At 29.9% G+C, this 20,908-nt stretch overlaps 1 protein-coding gene across 2 annotated transcripts in view; it reads right to left on the bottom strand.

Moving 5' to 3' along the window:
* The window catches only part of LOC118185107 (U2 small nuclear ribonucleoprotein A'-like), a 45,655-nt gene that overhangs the window by 15,244 nt on the left and 9,503 nt on the right, over positions 1–20,908 (bottom strand). For both annotated transcript variants that reach the window (XM_035354910.2, XM_035354911.2), the window contains 3 exons: positions 14,195–14,235; positions 7,566–7,672; positions 1,204–1,329 (listed from right to left, as the gene is read on the bottom strand). In XM_035354910.2, the coding sequence (XP_035210801.2) occupies positions 1,204–1,329; positions 7,566–7,672; positions 14,195–14,235 (274 nt within the window). The remainder of the gene's footprint in view (positions 1–1,203; positions 1,330–7,565; positions 7,673–14,194; positions 14,236–20,908) is intronic.

The following is a 20,908-nucleotide window of genomic DNA, read 5'->3' as shown; positions in this document are numbered from 1 at the left end:
TAAAGTATACTGCTGTGCAGAAAATACCGAGAAATAGCCTAAACATGTTTTCATTCAAAATTCAGAGTCACCAGGCTAAACTCATACAAGCTGTGTGACAAAGGACTGACTTGGAAAATACTGACAAAGGACTGGAAATCAGATTCTCACAATGATTGGTAATGAAGGCTTTGATGTTGGCTGTATCTGGCTCACAGATGAAACACACTTCTACCTGAATGCATTCATAAATAAATAAAACTGGTAATTTGGAGAATCCAAAAATCCCCATTTGAGTGAAGCAAAACCAGTGTATTCACCTAAAGTTATTGTTTGGGCTGCAGTAAGCAGCAAAGCCATTATCAGCCCTTTTTTAAACAAGGAGACAAGGAGAACAAGGATTTAAACAAGGAGATTGAAATCGGTTTTTAAAATACTAATTTTAATTCTGACCAAAAATTTTTTTTTTTATTGGTTTTAAATTGAATTGGTGTTCCTTGGAGATGGTATATGGAAAGTTTTCTTATAAATTATTATGAATTATTGGTTTATATATAAATCATTTGTTTTTATTCCTCTATCGATCTATCTTTTCAAGATTTAGAAAATATGAAACAGACAATAAAACAAGTTCGAAATTTCGAAATCGGGCTTCCAGGTGGGGAATGTTTGGGTGGAGGACTATGTTACTCAAAATTTGAAGACTCTAGGTACCGTTATTTTTTTCAAAGTGCAAGAAACATACATACATTCTGTGATTCGACAAAAATATCGTTTCAAGACAAATAGCCTTTCTGTGCTAATGTCCATTTAGGCTAACAAATATTAATTGATTATATATTACTTAACTCTTGATGTAAATATCGACAAATGTCTACAACAAATTAAGTTAGCTCAGATCATGCAAAACTTAATAAGATCAATAAAATGTAATAAAAAATATAATCCAAATGAAATAAAATGCAATAAAAAATGCTCTGAAAATTATCAGAAATAATAGAATGGAATTTGTCTAAATTTAAGTTTCATTAATTCAATAAATTGTATTTATTACTGGAAAAACCTTTTCTTTAGTAAAGGCTAAAAATTAAAACCCGGAAGATTCATTTTCAGATTAAAAATTTTCTCTCAACATAGTATTAAATCATTTACTTCACCCCCTTAAAAAACTAAAATATTAATTAAAAAATTGTATCTTAAAATATGAAAACTACGAATATTTACCTTAGTGAAGTAAGGGATTTTAGAGTATTTAGCGGATCAATATCACCCAATTCTTGAATATGATTATTTGTTAAAATCAGTGTTTCAAGATTAGGTAGACATTCCTGCAGGTTATCTCCAATGCGACTGAAATAAATAAATTAAATAATTCATTAAAATTATCAATAAATATGAAGGTGACAGCTTATACAAACAGCTTATACAAACAATTAATGAAATTACATAAGTTTGCAATCGTGGTTCCCCCCCCACATGGAAAACAGGAGACCACATAAAACAATAGCTATACAACAACACTTGTAACAACATGGAACAAACATGTACAAACTTGAAGAATGTAATAAATAGGAAGCCACAGAGCAGATGACTTCACTATAAGTTACAACATAATGAATAAATGCAAAATGTAGAATTATTTCATGCTTATTTAGAGTATATTAATTTTACTAATTAAATAAGTGTCAATATTCCATCAAATGAAATTTTAAAAAATCTCAGCCCTTGAGGAATGTTGCCAAAATATTACTATACAGTGGTACCTTGAGATACGAGTGCCCAACAGACCATTTTTTTTAGATACAAGCAGTCACTAGGTCCAGTTTTCTGCCTGAGATACGAGCTAGCACCAGCGATATCACAACAGTTGGCAGGTGCAAGACTTGCAAATTTGAAGAACCAATCAGATTTGCAAGTCAAGCGTGCATGAACTGGCTGTGACATCACCACCGCTCAGACTCACTTGTTATTTCAATTCACCTTGCCACAGACCACTCCTACAAGTGGATACAGTTTCGCATCAGTATTACTGCTTCCATCCACAAAGAGGCAGAATAAAGATGTTTTAATGCAATCAATAACTAAAGAATTACTTGTCATATCCATTTCTCTAACAATTGCAGCTGTTTTTGTCCTCGCATTTGAGCATTTCTTAGCGATTTCGCTATCTGGGAAACATTTCTCTAAATAAAGCTGCATCACGATCCAAAGCATTCAGTAGCAGATGCTCCAGTAAAAAGGAAAAGAATAGGCATTCCGCATTAAAACATTTTGGTCTGTTGTTTTCATAGAAAAATTTATTTTTCACTTTTTTCCAATTTAATTAGCGCAGGCCTTGAGCTTTTATACAGAGGCTGTTCGCACGTTTTTTAGACAATTTTGGTAAGCGGTAATAAAAAATTGTTTCCTGCAAAAGAAGTAATTGCAATTGTACTATGTTTTTAAAAGTCAAAATTATTGTCTGTGGCTTGAAAATTTTGTTTTTATTCAAAATGGCGAATTTAACAAAGCAGTGGTTTGAAGGCTACATTTACGCTCTTTCCGAAGAGAAATATGCATACTCTGTTATCCAAAAACGATGTGAGTCATGGTTTTTGTGATAACTAAAGCGTCGATAGGTAATATCATCAACAAGAAAGGAAAAAAACGTCAAATTGGAACCTCAAGTGGGACAAAAATTCCAAACAAGTATCCAAGGAAAAAACACATCTTCGACTATTGCAAAGGCACATTGTTTAATGTTAAAAGAAAATCCCCCTAGTCAAAGGACAGTTGCAAAATCATTAAAATACTCGGTGTCCACTGTAAACAAAATGATAAACGTTGATTTCAATCTTAAGAAAGCAAAAAAACGTGATGTGCATCGTCTTCTTCCAAAGCATATCGCTCAACGCAGGACACACTGCAGAATTCTATATGAGAAACACTTATCCAAAGAAAAATGGAAAACAATTATCACAATAAATGAAGCATGGATATATTTAAATGATTTTAACAAAAAAACGAGCCATTTATTATCATAAAAGGGGAGAAAAAATTTAAAGAATCGAAAGAAAGTTAGGGGAAGTTAAGAATCTAAGGGATTCATGATTGTTGCTGGGTTTTTTTATAATGGCAAGTTAAAAATAAAGAGAGTGAAAAAAATTTCAAGATTAACTCCAAATACTATCAGGAACATATTTTATCGCCAATTTTTCTGAATGAAATACCATCACTTTACCCACAGTGCCATCAATCTGTGAGACTCCATCAGGACAAAGCTAGCAGTCGCACATCAAAATCCACTGTAAATTTCCTAAAAGAAATGGAACAAAAAACTGGTATCAAGGCCATACCCTTGACTGATATCCCTACTAAATCTCCCGATGTGTCACCTATGGATTTTTTGTGCTTTTGGACTTTTAAAAACTGCATTATCCAAACGTTGTCCCAAAACCCTAACAAGACTCTGGAAAGCTGTTCGGGAGGAATGGGATAGAATACCTCTTCTGCCAGGCCATACCCTTCACTGACATCCCTACTAAATCTCACGGTGTGTCACCTATGGATTTTTTGTGCTTTCGAACTTTTAAAAACTGCATTATCCAAACGTTGTCCGAAAACCCTAACAGGACTCTGGAAAGCTGTTCGGGAGGAATGGGATAGAATACCTCTTCTGCCACTTCAAAAGGTATTATTATCCTGGAAATTGCGGTGTTGAAAGATAGTTCAGAATAAGGGATGTCAAATAGAACATTTAAAACACAAGAATTTTATGTAATTTAGTTTCGTAAATACAATATACATCGTCTAAAAAATTGTGTGAACAGCCTCTGTATGTTTCTGTTTATATGTTTATGCCACATGTTTAAGAATATTGGTCCTTCCACTGTGCACAATCGAAAAAATATGAACAACAAATCACATAGATTGCAAATGTATTACATTTCCTTGACGAACCAATAGAAGGAAAATCACCTGTGCACAATTTTTAAAAAGTACATGAGTATTTTAATCTTTTTATGGAAACATAACTAAGATCGCAATTTCTTAAAGTATTTTTTGAAAGCATGCGAAACTTGCAGCACTCAGCCAAAGAATGTGAATGTTCTTTAGCTCTGTGGTGAGACAAAAGAAATAACAAAGTCGATCTTGCTTTGTGCTCGGTGGCTAATGCAACATGACCCCACTCTGATTTTCTTTTTATATGTAATGTAGAGAAAAATCAAGCACCTTAAGACACCAAAAATCATTTTTTTGGGTGCATATAACAAAATATTAAGCCAAGCTACATAAAAATTGTAAGAAATTTTAAAAATACAAAAACGTCACAGGAGACATGTTGCAAATTGGGTTGGCAGGAGCAGGGTCAAAAATCGGGAGAATTGGCAACTCTGAATAAGTTTCAGAGACTTGAAGGTTATCCGTCATTAATTGTTGAAAACTGAAGGTACACTGATGATTTTGAAGAAGCGGAAATCTACAGAGACAAGTATTTAGAAATTTCCAGTAAATTGGAAAAATTATTGCAAGAAGCTTCTGCAGCTAGAAATAAAAATAGAGAGAGCAAAAGAAAAAAAAAAAATTAAATTACTAAAAACTGAGCTAAAGAAATTTTTGGGTGAACCAAAGGATTGTTTGTCCTTCTGCAGCCTATTTCTGAGGATTCATGAAGACAAGTCTCTATCAGGGCTGTGAAGTTGGGAGTCAGGCAGATTTTGGGGTAAAAGGAGTTGGAGCTGGAGTCGCTAAAAACAGGTCGACTCTACTCCATGGACAGTTTAAATTTGAAATGAAATTAAAATGAATTGAAAAAAATTAATGACAAGCTGAGTTATTATTTTTATTTATGAACTGTATACATTAATAAATAGTTATTTTCTATTTTACTGACCTATTAATAAATAATATAAGGGAGGAGGATGGATCTGATATTTGCTATTAGTGATTAAACTGATTCATTTAGTTACAAAAAAAAGAAACTAGCTTCCTAGACAATGAGATTTTGCTGGGCTCATGAAGGGCAAGAAATTTATAGATAATGTCGAGTTGCATTTGGAGTTTGTTCTCGTTCTTATTTGTTAAATGCCTCTAAAATGCATCATTTAGAAAACTGCAGTCCACTGTACAATAAAACTGCTGAAAAACTCATTCTATGTGGACAATTGTGCAATTAGACTTATTAATATTAACAGACAAGTTCACTTTATAGAACATGCAAAGTTAATCGTGTCCACAGACTATTTTAATTTGCATGTTTTTCAAAGTAAAAGTGTTGACAAAAAAGTTGTTAAAAGTGTTGTTCTACAAAAACTTCCATTTTATGGATAATCTGGGAAAATAATGACACTTTAAGATATATTAATTTAGAGCTAATGGCATGTGAAATGAAAATAACCAAGAGATATAAAATTGCTTCAATATTACATAGTTTTTGTTTTATGAATTTTGCATGTCATCTTATCAGATTTAAACTGATGATCCAGAATTAGGGAAGTCCTGGAAAATCTGGATCTTGGACTTTGTACTGTACTATTTTACTATCATATGTTAACTCAGTCTAAAAATACTAAACTAAATTATGCCCAATAAATATGTCAAACAACTTACAATTTTAGTTATTGAATTTATAAAATTGCTTCAATATTACATAGCTTTTGTTTTATGAATTCTGCATGTCATCTTACCAGATTTAAACTAATGATCCGGAATTAGGGAAGTCCTGGAAAATCTGGATCTTGGACTTTGTACTGTACTATTTTACTATCATATGTTAACTCGGTCTAAAAATACTAAACTAAATTATGCCCAATAAATATGTCAAACAACTTACAATTTTAGTTATTGAATTTTTCCATTTACATACAAATATTTTAGGTATTTTATATGCAATTTATATATAGCTACTTTATTCATTGAACACACTTACTACACATATTTTTACATTACATTTTATATTACAAGTCCTGGAAGTATTTCTACATTATATTTAGCAAACTTTGCTAATTTAGTGAGCTTTTTTAAATGTAAAATATATAGCTGATGAATAATTTATATTTCCTTTGTCAAAAAATTTTATTCTTCAAGGGAGTTTGTAATTGATTTCTTATTCTTTAGCACTGCTTTAAAATAGTCTGAATAGTATGGCTTTTTATATCTACTTATGAACAGTATGTAAACAGCATTTACTTATTAAATTTGAACAATTAATTATTTTAGTCTCTGTTTTCATATTTTTCTTCTGTTGAGATAATATGTAACTATTTCAAGAAAACATTGGTTAAAACAATAAGATGATAAACACTGTTCAGTTTTAACTCATACTGCTACATTAGGAAACATTTACTCTCATACAGTACTTTTTGTTTTAAAAAATTTTAGAATAAAAGTCATGAATTCTAGACTTCATATCAATGCTTCTATAATCCTCAATAGATACCATTCTCTATCAAGATTATTATTATTATTAATTTTTTTTTTTTTTTTCAATAAGATATTGAAAATTTAAATGGCAGTATAATGTAAAAATAGCTAGATTTTCTTACTTCAGAATTTAATATGGCTAAATTAGTAGAGGGTCTTTTAAATTTATTCTTTTGAAAAATAGCTTAGAATTCATCAATAGTATTTTACCTTAAAATATTTTAAGGCCTTTTTCGAGAATTGCACTTTCCTCTAAACACCATTCTACAGATCTTGCATTTTTACCTGAATATACTACCTAAAAACTAGGATTTGTTAGCTGGATTTATTTTAAAATGGTGTTGCTCAAGATTTCATACATTGTTTCATGTTCATTTTCCTTCCTTGCTGGTGAAATAATAAGGTTTGCTTTCCGAGATTACGGCAAAACCTTGATGACTATCTGCCTAAGGGAAGGGATGCTTCATGGAGGACTTTCTAAGGGAAATTGGCTCACATACTCGTTACACATGGGGAGAACCATGTAAATGCCCATGCAGCCAGCTCCTTGGCAGGATTCGAACTTCAGACCAAATTACCAATGTTCAGCGACTTTTACCGCTCGGCCGCTGGTGGGCCAATAAAATAATAAGATACAGGCAATTTTCAAATAAAAATAGCAATCTAAATTTGTATTTATTATAGGATGATAGGGTGAATGTTAAAACATTAAAATGTGCATTAGTATAAAACTGATTAAGATATTAAAAATAAAACTGATTTTGTTTGTTAAATACCATATTCTGCACTCAAAGTGAGACATAAAATCACTAACTTTCTTAAGTTATTTTTATGAAGAAGGAAAGAGCATTTGATCTGACAATAAATGCACTAGAATGCTAGATTTTATGAAAATCACTAGCTGTGGTCACTGTAATCACCAGTAAAAACGACAAGTATCTAAGGGCACTGAAAAAGGCATAATGTAACAATATAAAAATCAGCAAAACTAAATCTGATACTTTGTTAGTATTAAAATGAAACTTTGGTTATCTAACTGCAACCATTAAACCCAGAATTAAATATAGTATTATCAAAAAAATTATTATATTTGGATACATTCATTATGCATATTTCATCTAAGTTATTAACTATTTTTTCAAGAATATTAATTATGACACTTTAAAAAAGAATGGAATACTTACCACACTCTGTTGTTATTCACCAAAAGCGTTTTTAAACGTTTCAGCTGAGGAAACCCATCTAATTTCCTAACATCATTATCAGATAAGTCAATGCAATCAAACTGATCCTGTAATAAAAGCAAGAATTATTTAAATAATCCAGACAGCAATTCATGCAATTCAGCACATAATTTAATCAATAAATTTTTATTCGCATTTTCCTTTACTTTTAAAAAATACTTATTCACATATAAAAACAACTTTTTACAAATTTATGGTGCTCTTCTGTTATCGGGACAGGATTCAGAAATGCATGCATGTATATATGCAAATGTATATGTGCATATGTGTGTGCTACATGTATACACACATATACATGTTTACATGAGTACATACATACATACATTTCTGAATTTGGTCCCGATAACAGAAGAGTACCAAATTATTTTATACCCATTCCCCGATAAAATTTAAATTGCATTAATACTGTTTTGTCAACAATTTAAGCATAAAAATTACTTTAAAATGAGAAAAAAAATATAGGATCTTTTCCTTTATAAATGTAAAAAACGTTTGTGATTATTATCTATTCTGAGCTATGTGAATTTAGATTAGTTCTAGGCTATATTTCTTCCCATAAAATTTAAAATTATGATTACTCATACTCCACTACAAAGTTTATAAAAATAATACTTTTCCATTTAACAAACACTTTTCCAGAAATGTTAGACTCTAAACAGTACATTTAAGTAACATTATAGCTTTTAAAAGTAAAGAGAATCCAAAATTTGTACACATAAATCTATCAAAAATTGTGAAAAATCTAAAATGGATATTAATGGGAAATTGTTTCATTGAGAGAAACTTATCTCCATCTTAAAACAAACAAGTAGCTTTAAAAGCTAACAGTAACTGATATTTCAAGTGATCTGTTACTTGTAACAGTACTGACGTTATCCCCATTGAAACAATTTGCCACTAATATTCATTTTGGATTTCCATAATTGCCACTAATATCCACTCTGAAATTTCCATAATTTTTTCTAATGTGTGCAACTTTCGAACCGCCATGTACTTTAAAAACTATAACATTATTTAATTCTAGTTTTTGTAATTATGTCACAAGTGATTAATTTACCTACGCAGCATGTACATGATATTTTAGATTTTTTAAGGGCTGTGGAGTCGCAATCAGAGTTGGGCAGAATTTGGGCTAAAAGGAGTCGCTAAAAGTGGGAATCGCTAAAAATCACTAAAAAGAGCTGGAATCGCTAAGAACAGGTCGACTCAAGACTCCAGTTTTTGTTGGAGAGTTTTAATTTGAAATAAAATTAAAGTGAACTGGAAAAAAAATTAATGATAAGCTGAGTTATTATTTTTATTTATGGATCATATACATTAAAAAATAGTTAATTTCTATTTTACTGACATATTAATAAATAAATATAAGGAAGCAGGACGGATGTGATATTTGCCATTAATGATTAAATTGATTCATTATTCATTCAAATAGCAGCAGGAACTCCTAAAATTGATGCCATTCTTAGGAAGCGAGCAGGAAAAGGAGCAATTATTGATCAAGCAACGCGATAAAGAAGTACATATTTGATATCATCAAATATGTACAGACTATAAGAAGTTACAACTATATGTACAACTAAGAGGTTGTTAGAATTAAGAACTTTTTTTAGAAGATGTAGATAACCCTAATGTTTCATTAACAGAAAGACTGTGGAATAACCTTGCAGAATTGGAAACTCTTCTTTCTACACCATATGTAGCCACAAAAAAGCTACAATCTGTAGAATTGACAGAAGGCGAGAATGGAAGAAGGTGATGTTTGCTCTTTCTGAAATGGAGGGGTTTATTGCAGAAGAAGTTTGTCATTTTCTTCAATGAAGAAAAGAGAAACTAGCTTCCTAGATAATGAGATTTTGCTCGGTTCAATATATGTAGATCCAAAACACTAAATTTTCTTGGATGACGAACAAATTAAAAAGGCAAAGAAAGCCATCTATGAACTTTCATTAAGAATGAAATTATTCTCAGAACAATTGAAGAATTCGAATGAGGACAGTCAAACTGCAGATATTGCAATTGAGTCTCTATTATCCTCTTCTAGTGATGAATTAGATTTTGAGAAATATTTTTGGATAATATTGAAAAGGTTAAGGCAAAGAGAATGAAAATAAAGAATCAAGAGCCTTTAGATATAAAAATGAAAAAATACAAACAAGATTTCTACACGTCCTTTGAAGAAATAGAGAAATACGATTGCGCTTACAAGACACCTCTTTTAGAATTTATAAAAATCTATCCATAAAAGTTAAAAGAAGTCAGTAATAGTGTGGAACAGTAATAGTAAACAGTACGTCAGTAATAGAGTGGAAAGACTCTTCTCAGCTCTGAAGTTTATCAAATCATATCTATGGCCCTCCAACAGAAAAGATCAGAAGATCTTGCCAAAGCTATACTGTTTCTTAGAAAAAACTAATGCCAGATTTTCCATTTCATAATAAATGCTAATTAATATATATATTTTGCCATACCATCAAATTTTTCCCTGTAGCATCTATTACTTCTTTTATATTAAAACAGTAACCTGTAAACCCATGCGTATATGTATATATAGATATGAGGGAGTCGGAGTCGAAGTTAGAGTCGGACATTTTCCCTATGAATTTCTACTGAATAATAATATTTCACTGCATGCTAACTGCATTTAAAGACTACAAATAAATATGCTATGCTTAAATAGCAACTGATATTAGGGTTTCTGTTGCTGATTTGTTGCAATATGTTCTGTTTCTTATTCTATAATTATTTTTAATTATTTGGATACTACCCGCTATGTGGGCAGCCTTCGTCTGGCTTTTAAATCCATTGGATAAATGCCTAAAGGGAACATTAAGTTTACATTAAATTTAAAAACCGCACAGTTTTACTCTGCAGAAAATTACATTTTTATAAAAAAAATTCAATAAAAATGTATTATATATATAAAAAATTACAATGAAATAAGTAGTACCTCTTAATACAAATATTAATTATCCTAATAAATAAAGTAATTAACCAACTTTCTTTGCAAAATCTTAAGAATTCAAATGGTAAGAATTTTAGGTACTTTTCCGTTTCGCTGGTGCAAATCTTGCCAAGCAGACTTTTTGGCGACAGCATACAGTATACACATAAAAAAATGTTAACAAATGTTAGTTCTAAGAATTTTTTATTTTGAAGGCATAAACATTTTAATTTGGTTTAAAATTTTGTAAAAAGCCAATAAATAAAGACAATAAATTTGTAAAAAGAAAATTTCAGAATTTACTATGCTTTCATGGTTCAACATCCTGATTCGCCGGTTTGTATCATATGACCCCAAGTGATCTCATCTTACGTAAACTATGCTACAAAAATCTAATTCTAGTTTAAATGCAAGAATTATTTCAATTCATTCAAATAGCTTACTCAGAAATTATGTAAAACCGCAGTGCATTCTCGTTAGAAGTGATGAATTTAACCCTTAACTTTGCCTTTTCTATATTTCCGCCTTCGGGTGAGCAGTGTGATTGCATTCTTATTGACTTAATTACTGCGAATGGTCTTAGGGCATAAAATTTAACTATCTTGTAAAATTCTGTGTAATTGTATGCCAGTATTGAAAAAAATAATCAATCTGATAAAAAAAGGCTGCGACTTGTTTTGAAAATGAAGCGTAAAAGGTTACAATGAAGATATAGCATTTGGCATCAGTTGTACCATTATTGGCAACTTTATCGTTTGCGTCGGCAAAACGTAAAAGTACCGAATTTTACTTCCTACAAAAAATCTTGCAAAACTTTTCAGTAGCTTAAAAACAGTGAATAAACAATAAATAATATGAAAGACACACACATACAAAAAGCTAAAATCAGAGATATAAATTGATAACTCGTAAAATGATTATTTTCCTTCTCATTTTTTCAAGTTGCAACAGTGCTGATATCAGCAACAATGAATGCTTGCCATTGTTGCTGGTATGCCCATTATGTCTGATGGGATTTCATCAAAAAAACATAAAATAATAACAATAACCCCCACATACTTTTGAATTTTGAAAAAAAAAATTTCACTTCAAGGTGCACTGGATAGTTAATTTTTACAGCACTAATTTCTGAATTCACTTTTGTTGATCAAATAATGCTAAATGCATCACTACTAACAAGTGAATACTCTTATAGTATATGTGACCCTTTGCTACCTAAATAGCATACCAAAGTAATTTACATATATTGTGGCATTTCTATGTTATAGCACCTTTTACAAAATTTGTGCATATTTTTACAAGAAATGAGAATCAATGTGTTTCAACCTAGGAGAGAGACATATGGTTATTAAAACACACAAGCATTTTTCTTAATGTTTATGGTTACCAATTTGAATATATATATATATACAGCTTATGCTTTTTTAGCTAGTCAAAATTTTTTCTGCTCGTTCATTTTCTGTTCATATTACTTAACATCAGCGATGATAATGTGTTTGAAGCATTCTTAACAACACTGCTTAGCTGTGGTCACGAAAGAATGTTTAAAATGAATTTCAGATATATTTCTATATGTTGTTTATTTAATTCTAAATAAACTATCATGTTCTTTAAATCTATTAAATAAAATAAATTTACATTAAATGCTTCTGTATATGTCATAGTTGCCAACATAGAAATCTGAAAAACTAGGTGCTTTTTTGTGCAAAACGCAGAAGAAACCAAGAGGTTTTAAGTCTCGACACCATTCCATAGAACGCCAAATGTACTGAAGTTCACTTTAAAATGCATAATTCAGGTTATTGAAATATTAATAATATATAGTGAAATATAATATTTAATTATATTTATTATGATTTGTGAATATTTAATTTCATATTCTAATTTTATGTTCATTGACTAATTTCAATTTTTAATAAACTTACACTTTTATACTAAGAAAATCCCAAGTAGAGAAGGAAAACTTTTATTTGTCGAAGCACTTTTAAAAGGTGAAAATAAAATTAATAATTAATATACATAGTATTTTTGCATGGATAAACTTAGAAATGCATTATATACCAAAGGAAAATAAAATTAAATACAAATATTTACTGATTGAATATTTGGATGAATCTTCATATATTATAAAGTTCTACAAAATTCTACCAGCTACCTTACAAAGTTTTACTTTATAAAGTTCCACAAAAGTGTGCAGCAGATTAAGATATTTCAGATCAAATGAAACTTTAATTAAAAAAAAATTAATAAGAAAAAAATACTACAATTTGGATGAAATAAAATTTAACACGAAAATTTATTCTGAAATTTAATAGGGCAGGAAGAATGCAATTTGCATAATTTAAGTTTCATTAATTCAATAAATTTCATTTACAGTGGGGAAACATTTTGGATACTTTTCCGTTTAGCCAGCGCAAATCTCGCCAAGCAGACTTTATTGGCGACAACATACAGTATACACATAAAAATGTTAGTTTTAAGAATTTTTTATTTTGAAGGTATAAACATTTTAATATTGTTTAAAATTTTGTAAAAAGCCAATAAATAAAGACAATAAATTTGACAAAAGACATTAATTTAAGAATTTACTATACTTTCATGGTTCAACATCCTGATTCACTGGTTCCTATCACGTGACCCCAAGTGATATCATCTCACGTAAACTACGCCACATAAATAAAATGCTCTTAGTAATTATCTACATTAATTTCAAGTTAAATCTTAATTTGGAATGCAAGAATTATTTCAATTCGTACGAACAGCTTACTCAGAAATTATGCAAAACTGCAGTGCTTTACTTCGCTAGTGCATTCTCATTAGAATTGATGGATTTAACCCTTTGCCTCTGCCTGTTTTATATTTTCGCCTTCAGGTGAGCGGTGTGATTGCATCCTAATTGACTTAATTACCGCGAATGGCCTTACAGCATAAAACTGAACAATATGGTAAAAATTCTACGTAATTGTATGCCAGTATTGAAAGAAATCATGAATCTGATACGAAATAGCAGTGATTTGTTTTGAAAATGATGGATAAAAGGTTACCAGCAAAGATATTCCGTTAGGCATCAGTAGTACCATTATTGGAGACTTTATCACCTGCGCCGGCAAAATGGAGAAGTACCACATTTTGCTTAACAGCTTTTCTTAATAAAAGCTAAGAAATTAAAAACTAGGAGATTTGATGATCTACAAGGAGACTGGAAGACATGTTGAGAAAACAGGATTCTCCTGGTAAGCTAGCAGCTATGACATGTATATTAAATAAATCCTACACTAAAGAAATTGAATAAATTGCTTGTGTGCTTCAATAATGGTCTTTCCTCGTCATGTAATATTACTTAACATCATGGTCCATGTTTTCGAAATTTAACTTGGAAGTTTAATAGAAGATAGTCAACTTTCTTGTTTCATGTTTTTTGCTCAATAAATGTTTACTATAATGAAGAAACATAAATGCATTACTATACATTCTAGTACGTTTTGAAAAAGTTTATATATTAGCATTTAAGAAATAGATTCATAAAAAAATATCATAATCATAAAAAATGTATGAAGCAGCACAATTCTGAAATATGATAACAGAAAAGCAACACTAAAAAAAATTCAATTAATTCATAAATTCTTACCAGTGTTGCTCCAAGATTTTCAATAACACCTATTTTGTAACCTATGCAAATAAAGAATGTATTAAAATATATTTAAACACACATATCAGAAACACAATCGTCATAATCTGAAATATTAGCTAATAATTTCATGCAATACAAATACGGCAGATTTTTGCTCTGTTAACACAACTAAATTTATGACCCCAAATTCAAGTGATTACATATTATAATATTAAAAAATAAATAAATAAATAATTACTATTACTCTGAATCTAAAAACAAAGACTTTTCATTCTAAACACTCTTACCCTATGCAACGGATGAAGTGAAACCAATCATAAAACAGCCAGAATATTATTAATAAAATATAATCAAATAAATGGTAATTGTCTTCTGCAGCAGTCTTGCAGAGAATTTTGATTATGCACATTTCTGGCATGACCTTCGAGCATCACTTTTAAAATATAACAATTTTTTGTTTGTGCTCATAATTCACGTTTCTTTGGTTGGTAAAAATTTGTGCTTTAAAAATATAGTAATTTTTTGAACGGTTACTGAACTGCACATATGCATTTCTTCTATCTTTGATATTAAAAATACAATGCTTTCTAGTGCATGCTCATACTTCACGTTTCTTCAGCTGGTGAAAATTTTCACTTCTAAATTACAGTGGCTTTTCACTGCAAATATTTACCATGCTTACTATTTTTCACCTGCCGTGAACTAAAAGGGAAACTATAGTTCTTTTACAAGAAAAGGTATTTTACGAAAAGAAAATTTTGCGAAAAATTGGGCATAATATGTAATTATTCGCTGGAAAAGAAACCATTTTCCAAGCAATGTCTGTACCTATGAAAAGAAGAAAAGCCTCCATGCTGAAAACTGATTTAGTGGATCACAAATATCCTTTTTTACAATACTGCATGGATCAACAAAATGAAACAAAAAACACAGCATGGCTCACCATCACCTAAAATCCTATTTAGCACAGTTCAAGTTCAGGCATCACGTCAGTCAGGATATTGTGCTTGAGGCATAATAAGCAGCAATTTCTGCAGTGTGGCCACCAAAAACAGTTTGTAAAAAAATGCATTTTTTCAATGTGTATGTTATTCTTCAAAAAATAGCTAATAAAATTGTACACTATGAAAATTACTAAGTACAACTAAGTATACTTAAACTATAAGTATATTTAATATACTATGTACACTTATATTTAAGTTATTAAAAATTTATGATGTCACTTGAAAACAACTAGTATAATGAATATTTTGCAACGAAACACCACTATATCGACAACCATGTTTCTCAGCAATGAAAATACAGTCAAAAGTCATTAATTCGGACACCCATAATCCGGAATGATCTATAATCCAGACCTCAAAGCTACAAACTTTCTGCGCTTGCGTCGCGTTCACGCATGCGCGTAAGACCCTTACGGCTGCGAATATGTTTGTGCGCATGCGCGTTTAATGTGTAACGGAGTTATACGCTAAGCTAAAGTTATCTAATTCAGTTAATGTTGCAGATTGCGTTGTTCCTTAATCTTCGAATTGGATCCGGCTTATTATTTTTTGCAGACTGTTAGAGCAATTTTATAAAAGTAAGCTTGAACTTTCGATTACGTCATATAGAATTTCCGATATATATTTACTACAAAGCGAAAGTATGTTTTGAAATCCGAAATCTGTTTATCAATTTCACGCTGCTCTGCGGCAGAGGGGGGGGGCAGAAGCGTCATTATTAGATTATGATAGATTAGAAATATTATGTCAAATAGAATTTCCGATATATATTTACTAATATGTAATTTGTATCTACAAAGCGAAAGTATGTTTTGAAATCCGAAATCTGTTTATCAATTTCACGCGGTGGATTGGAAGTTAATCTGTCAGCACTATCCTTATCTTCAGGGCAGATGTTTTTATTTTATTTGGTTTATAATTCCGTACTAAGTGTAGTATTTCATCTCGATGTACTCCGTCAGATATGATTTAAATCAAGTTCCTCGTCATTATAATTCGCTTCCGATAGTGAAGAAAGTGACCCAGAGGTTATTGAAAACGAAAACATTTCGATTGACAAATTAGTCAGTATTCTCAACACAGCAATTATAGGACTTGAACAGCGGAACTTTGTAACTAAACAAGAAATTATGTCTGTTTAATAGAATTAAAGAGAAAGTATTATCACATGAAACGAAGCAACTTACATTGAAGGAAATGTTTAATAAAGTAAACAAATAAATATTAAGCTTTTTCTTTTTGTAAATTTTGATACCCTTTAGATCATAATTGTTCTTTATTTCATAAATTACGGTTTCATATTTTTAATTTTGTAATTTCTGCATGCCATCTTACCAGATTTAAACTGATGATCTATAATCCGGAAAAATCGATAATCCGGAATCGCCGAAGTCCCGACGAGTCCGGATTAACGACTCTTGACTCTAATAATTTTGACCAAAAGTACTCTTCTTAGATTGAGCTGAGGTGTCTTAACAGAATCACAGACTTTAAGCATTTGTAGCATTTTGGAGTCCTTCCTTAACCAATTCTCTAAAGCCACACAGGCCATTGATAAATAAGGGTTCTGACTCGCCCCAGGCAAAGCCTATATTTTAAAATGGTATGGATATTGATAGCTGAGGATATAGTGCTTACTCTACCAGCTACCCTAAATACAAATGAGTTGCTTACCTTCTTTTACTTAATAAATATGATTACTTGGTAATTTAATCATTATTCAATGAAATGATGAGCATATGATATGTTTTTAAGTCATTCTGCCAGCAGAACTTACTTTATTTTTAAACATGATGGGAAAAGATGCTGAAAAATATGCTACCACCAAAAAAGCAATTTTTTAACAAGAATTCTTAGAAACTATTTCAAGACAACAAAACTATGCTGACAATTTTTTTTAAAAATGCAATGGAGATCATCTATTGGGAATTTATCTTCCATATTTAGATAAATAACAAAACATTTTATGCAGTGTTTTGAGGCAGATAGAAGATATTTTTCATGGTACTTGCATATTATGACAACCAACTTAGGAGTCAAAAAGTATTCAGAATGTCCCTAATTCTGACAACAAAAGCATACCCAATCTTCACATAGCTGTGCTCATAAAATTCCTTCAGTCAAGCAATGACATCATTTTTTGTTTTTGTTGCATTCCAAGTTCTACCAGTTTTTATAATAAACTGAGATATTTTTTACTTTCAACTCAATTTTAAAATATGTGATTGTGGAATATGGCAACAGTAAAAGAAAAATAGCTAACAATTTCTGCAGAAATACAATACTTTGCCAAAAAATCACTAAAGGGAATAATGATGAGATGCCTTTGATGGATAGGTGGTGTGCAAAGCTGAGAATATTCGTGACGCCAAGTTTGAGCAATTCTCCAATTTCTTTTAACCGAAAACAGATCAATGCTTTCATGGAGAGAAGAAACGTGAAAAAAGTTACAAAATGATTTCATGAAAAATGTGCTTTTTTTTTTTTTTTTAATGTACCATATAACCTTTCTTTAATAATTAAGATTTGTATTTTAAATTGCTAAAATATGTTTCCTTTCGATATGTTGATAATGTTTGGCTACTTACGATAAATATTGATAATTTGACAATCTTTAAAAAAAAGTCATGAGAATCACAAATCCAATAAGTTTGTTTACCTTTTCATCTGTAAAAAAACAACTAAATTATTAGCATTAATGTATAAGCACCTTTTTCACAAATGTCCCTCAATTCTACAAAAAGGGAATTGCTTCACCATGAAAATGCACCAAGCCACAGAATAAAACAAAAAAGAACTTATTGTTCCTTCTAATTGCTAAATTTGAACTGAGTGAATTTATTTCATAAACTGATATTGATTAGCTGCACTCTTCATTCTGAAAGGATACACAGGCTAGACATTTAACAGAAAGTGCTAGATAGACATTAAAAGACTACCAAAAAGTGTACTAATGATGGCAAATGCTCCAAAATCAGTGAATAAATGTGAAAGGGAGCTACTTTAAAAGGTATGGAAAACAGACATAATTCATGTAAATTTTCAAAATTGAGTTGATCTTGTATCGTTTGTTTTTGATTAATATTTTAATTCTGCAACTAAAAGATAGTTAACATTTTAAAACACAGAATTAAACATATAATCCTAAAAATAAATTGAAGTTCAAATCTTCTGTTTTATTTTAATGAACTAAAAGCCGATTTGCACAAAGAAGCATTCTTATTATTTTCAGTAAATTGTTAAGTGATTTATAACATTCCATATAAAACAAAAAATGAACATACGGCAAAATCTCTCATAATGACTATCTTTACAAGTGACTATTATTTCTGAGTATATAAACAAATATCAGCAACTAATAATTATGATAATCTTCTAAGTAAACTAATATCTGACTAAAACTATCAACACATTTATTTATGACTACCATAAAGGGCTTAATTTTGGTATCAGACTAAAATAATGCAGAAAATTAGAAATGTAACCAATAAAAAAACTTTTAAATGGAAAATGGTTTCCTATACTAAATCAATGACATATCTAACATTCATAGACTGAAAGCAGGGCACTAAAAAAGTAAAATATAGGGTAATTATGATGCTGTGGATAATGCCTTATATGATAAAAAGGTTTGGTTTGGTTTATTTAATTATGGCAAAGCACACTAGGGCTATCAGCCTAACGGGAGGGATGCCTTCGTGGAGGACTTTCTAAGGGAAACTGGCTCGTATACATGTATATGATAAAAAGAAAAAAACTACTACAGTACAAAGTCCGTAATTCAGACATCTATTATCCGGAATGATCTATAACCTGGACCTCAAAGCCACAAACTTTTTTTTTTTTTTTTTTTTTTTTTTTTTTTTTTTTTTTTTATGCTTTAGCATTTACGCGTGCACATTTAATGTATAACAGACGGTACAAGCTAGGTTAAAATTATCTTTACCGAATTTGAAAGTTTTCGGACATCGTAAACTAAAGGTGAAATTTTCCAGTTATTGGACTTTGTAAAAAAATGTGGAGAAGTGGTAATACATGAAGATGATATAACAGAAGTTGATGCTACTTTGGTAGGTGTGATTTAGTTTGCACGGATTTTGGCGAGCGATGCGACTTATGGTAAACTCATTGCTAGACAAGTTATTTATGGTAACCGATACTTTGTCATTTTATTTTTAAAATAATGTGTTTTATTATGCATTACGACTTCTAAATATTAAAAATTAATTTAATATTGCATTTTTATTTGAAATAAAAATTTTATTGTTTATGATATTTTACGTAATTTTATGTTGTGGATGATGCTAAAATAATACAGCACACACATTACTTTAAAACTAATTGGTTTTAATATCTATAAATTTAATCTAATGTTTTAAACATTATTTATGTCTGTTAAATATTAAAATAAAATTTAATTTTGCATTTTTTAAAAGTGATTTAATTATGTATGATTATTTAAATAATTTTAATTCTATTTATGATGTAATCAGCTCCTTGATTGGTTACAGATTTTTTGTGCATTAACAAGCTGTAATCAGCTCCCTGATTGGTTACTGAATATTTATGCATTACCGTGCCATTTTAAAATTTCATTATTCAGCTCTTCGAATTCCTTAGATTACATTTTTCAAATTTTTTTCATTGATATCTAAATTATGATTCTGATTTTTTGTGGTACTTATCAATATACGACAGGCTAAATACTCAATAAATATAAGTACATATTTTCTTTTACTTTATAATTGTATACTTCAATTTTTATTAAAAAATTAATACACTGTTTTTAAAAATTGCCAAGATATTTATTGCCATATATGTTTTAATGTTAAATAACTATATCCTATAAAACTTATTTTAAAGGACTTGAATTTAAGTAATATTTTTATTCTTTTACACGTTGGTATGATGTTTTTAATTCAGTATTCAATTTAAGTAATATTTTAATCTAATTAAATGTTCGCTCAATATTTTTACAGCAGAGTTTTTATTCTATTTCTTTGCTATATGAAAGTAATAATTTAACCTTAATTTAGTATTTTATACTCATAGTAAATGTATTTATTCACATTTGCCTGCCATCTTAAAAAACGACATTTTCAACAAAAAATTAATTCATTATTTTTAAAGATATTTATTTTTTAAAGTTTCCAATACTTTACTATGCGTAAAATATGTAAAAACAGTGTTATTCAAGACGGCTGACGATTGTAAAAACTGCACCGACATTAATCGCCAAAAATCCGTGTAACCGTCTACCAAAGTAGCACCCAGAAGTTTTTCATTACGACAATGCCCCAATCATCAATCAATTAATGGACGGCGAAATCTGAAGTATGGTTCTAGATCCAGAAAATACCGCTTCTGATAGTGAAAAAAGTGACAGAAAGGTTATTGAAAACAAAAAAATTTCGATTGACAAGTTCGCTGGTATTCTCGACACAGCAATTACAGGACTTGAACAGTGGAACGTTGTAACTGAACAAGAAATTATGTCTGTTTATAGAATTAAAGAGAAAGTATTAGCACAAAAAATGAAGCAACTTAAATAATTTACATTGAAAGCTATGTAAATTATTTAAGTTGCTAAACAAATAAATATCAAACTTTTTTTGCAAATTTTGATACCCTTTAGATCATAATTGCTCTTTATTTTATAAATTATGGTTTCATATTTTTAATTGTATAATTTCTGCAAGCCATTTTA

Source organism: Stegodyphus dumicola, chromosome 5 (genome assembly GCF_044657685.1).
Source record: "Stegodyphus dumicola isolate Sdum_Otavi_A_Nest chromosome 5, ASM4465768v1".
Lineage (NCBI taxonomy): Eukaryota > Metazoa > Arthropoda > Arachnida > Araneae > Eresidae > Stegodyphus > Stegodyphus dumicola.
Note: the sequence above shows the minus strand (reverse complement) of the source record. Positions and strands in the feature narration are given on the sequence as shown.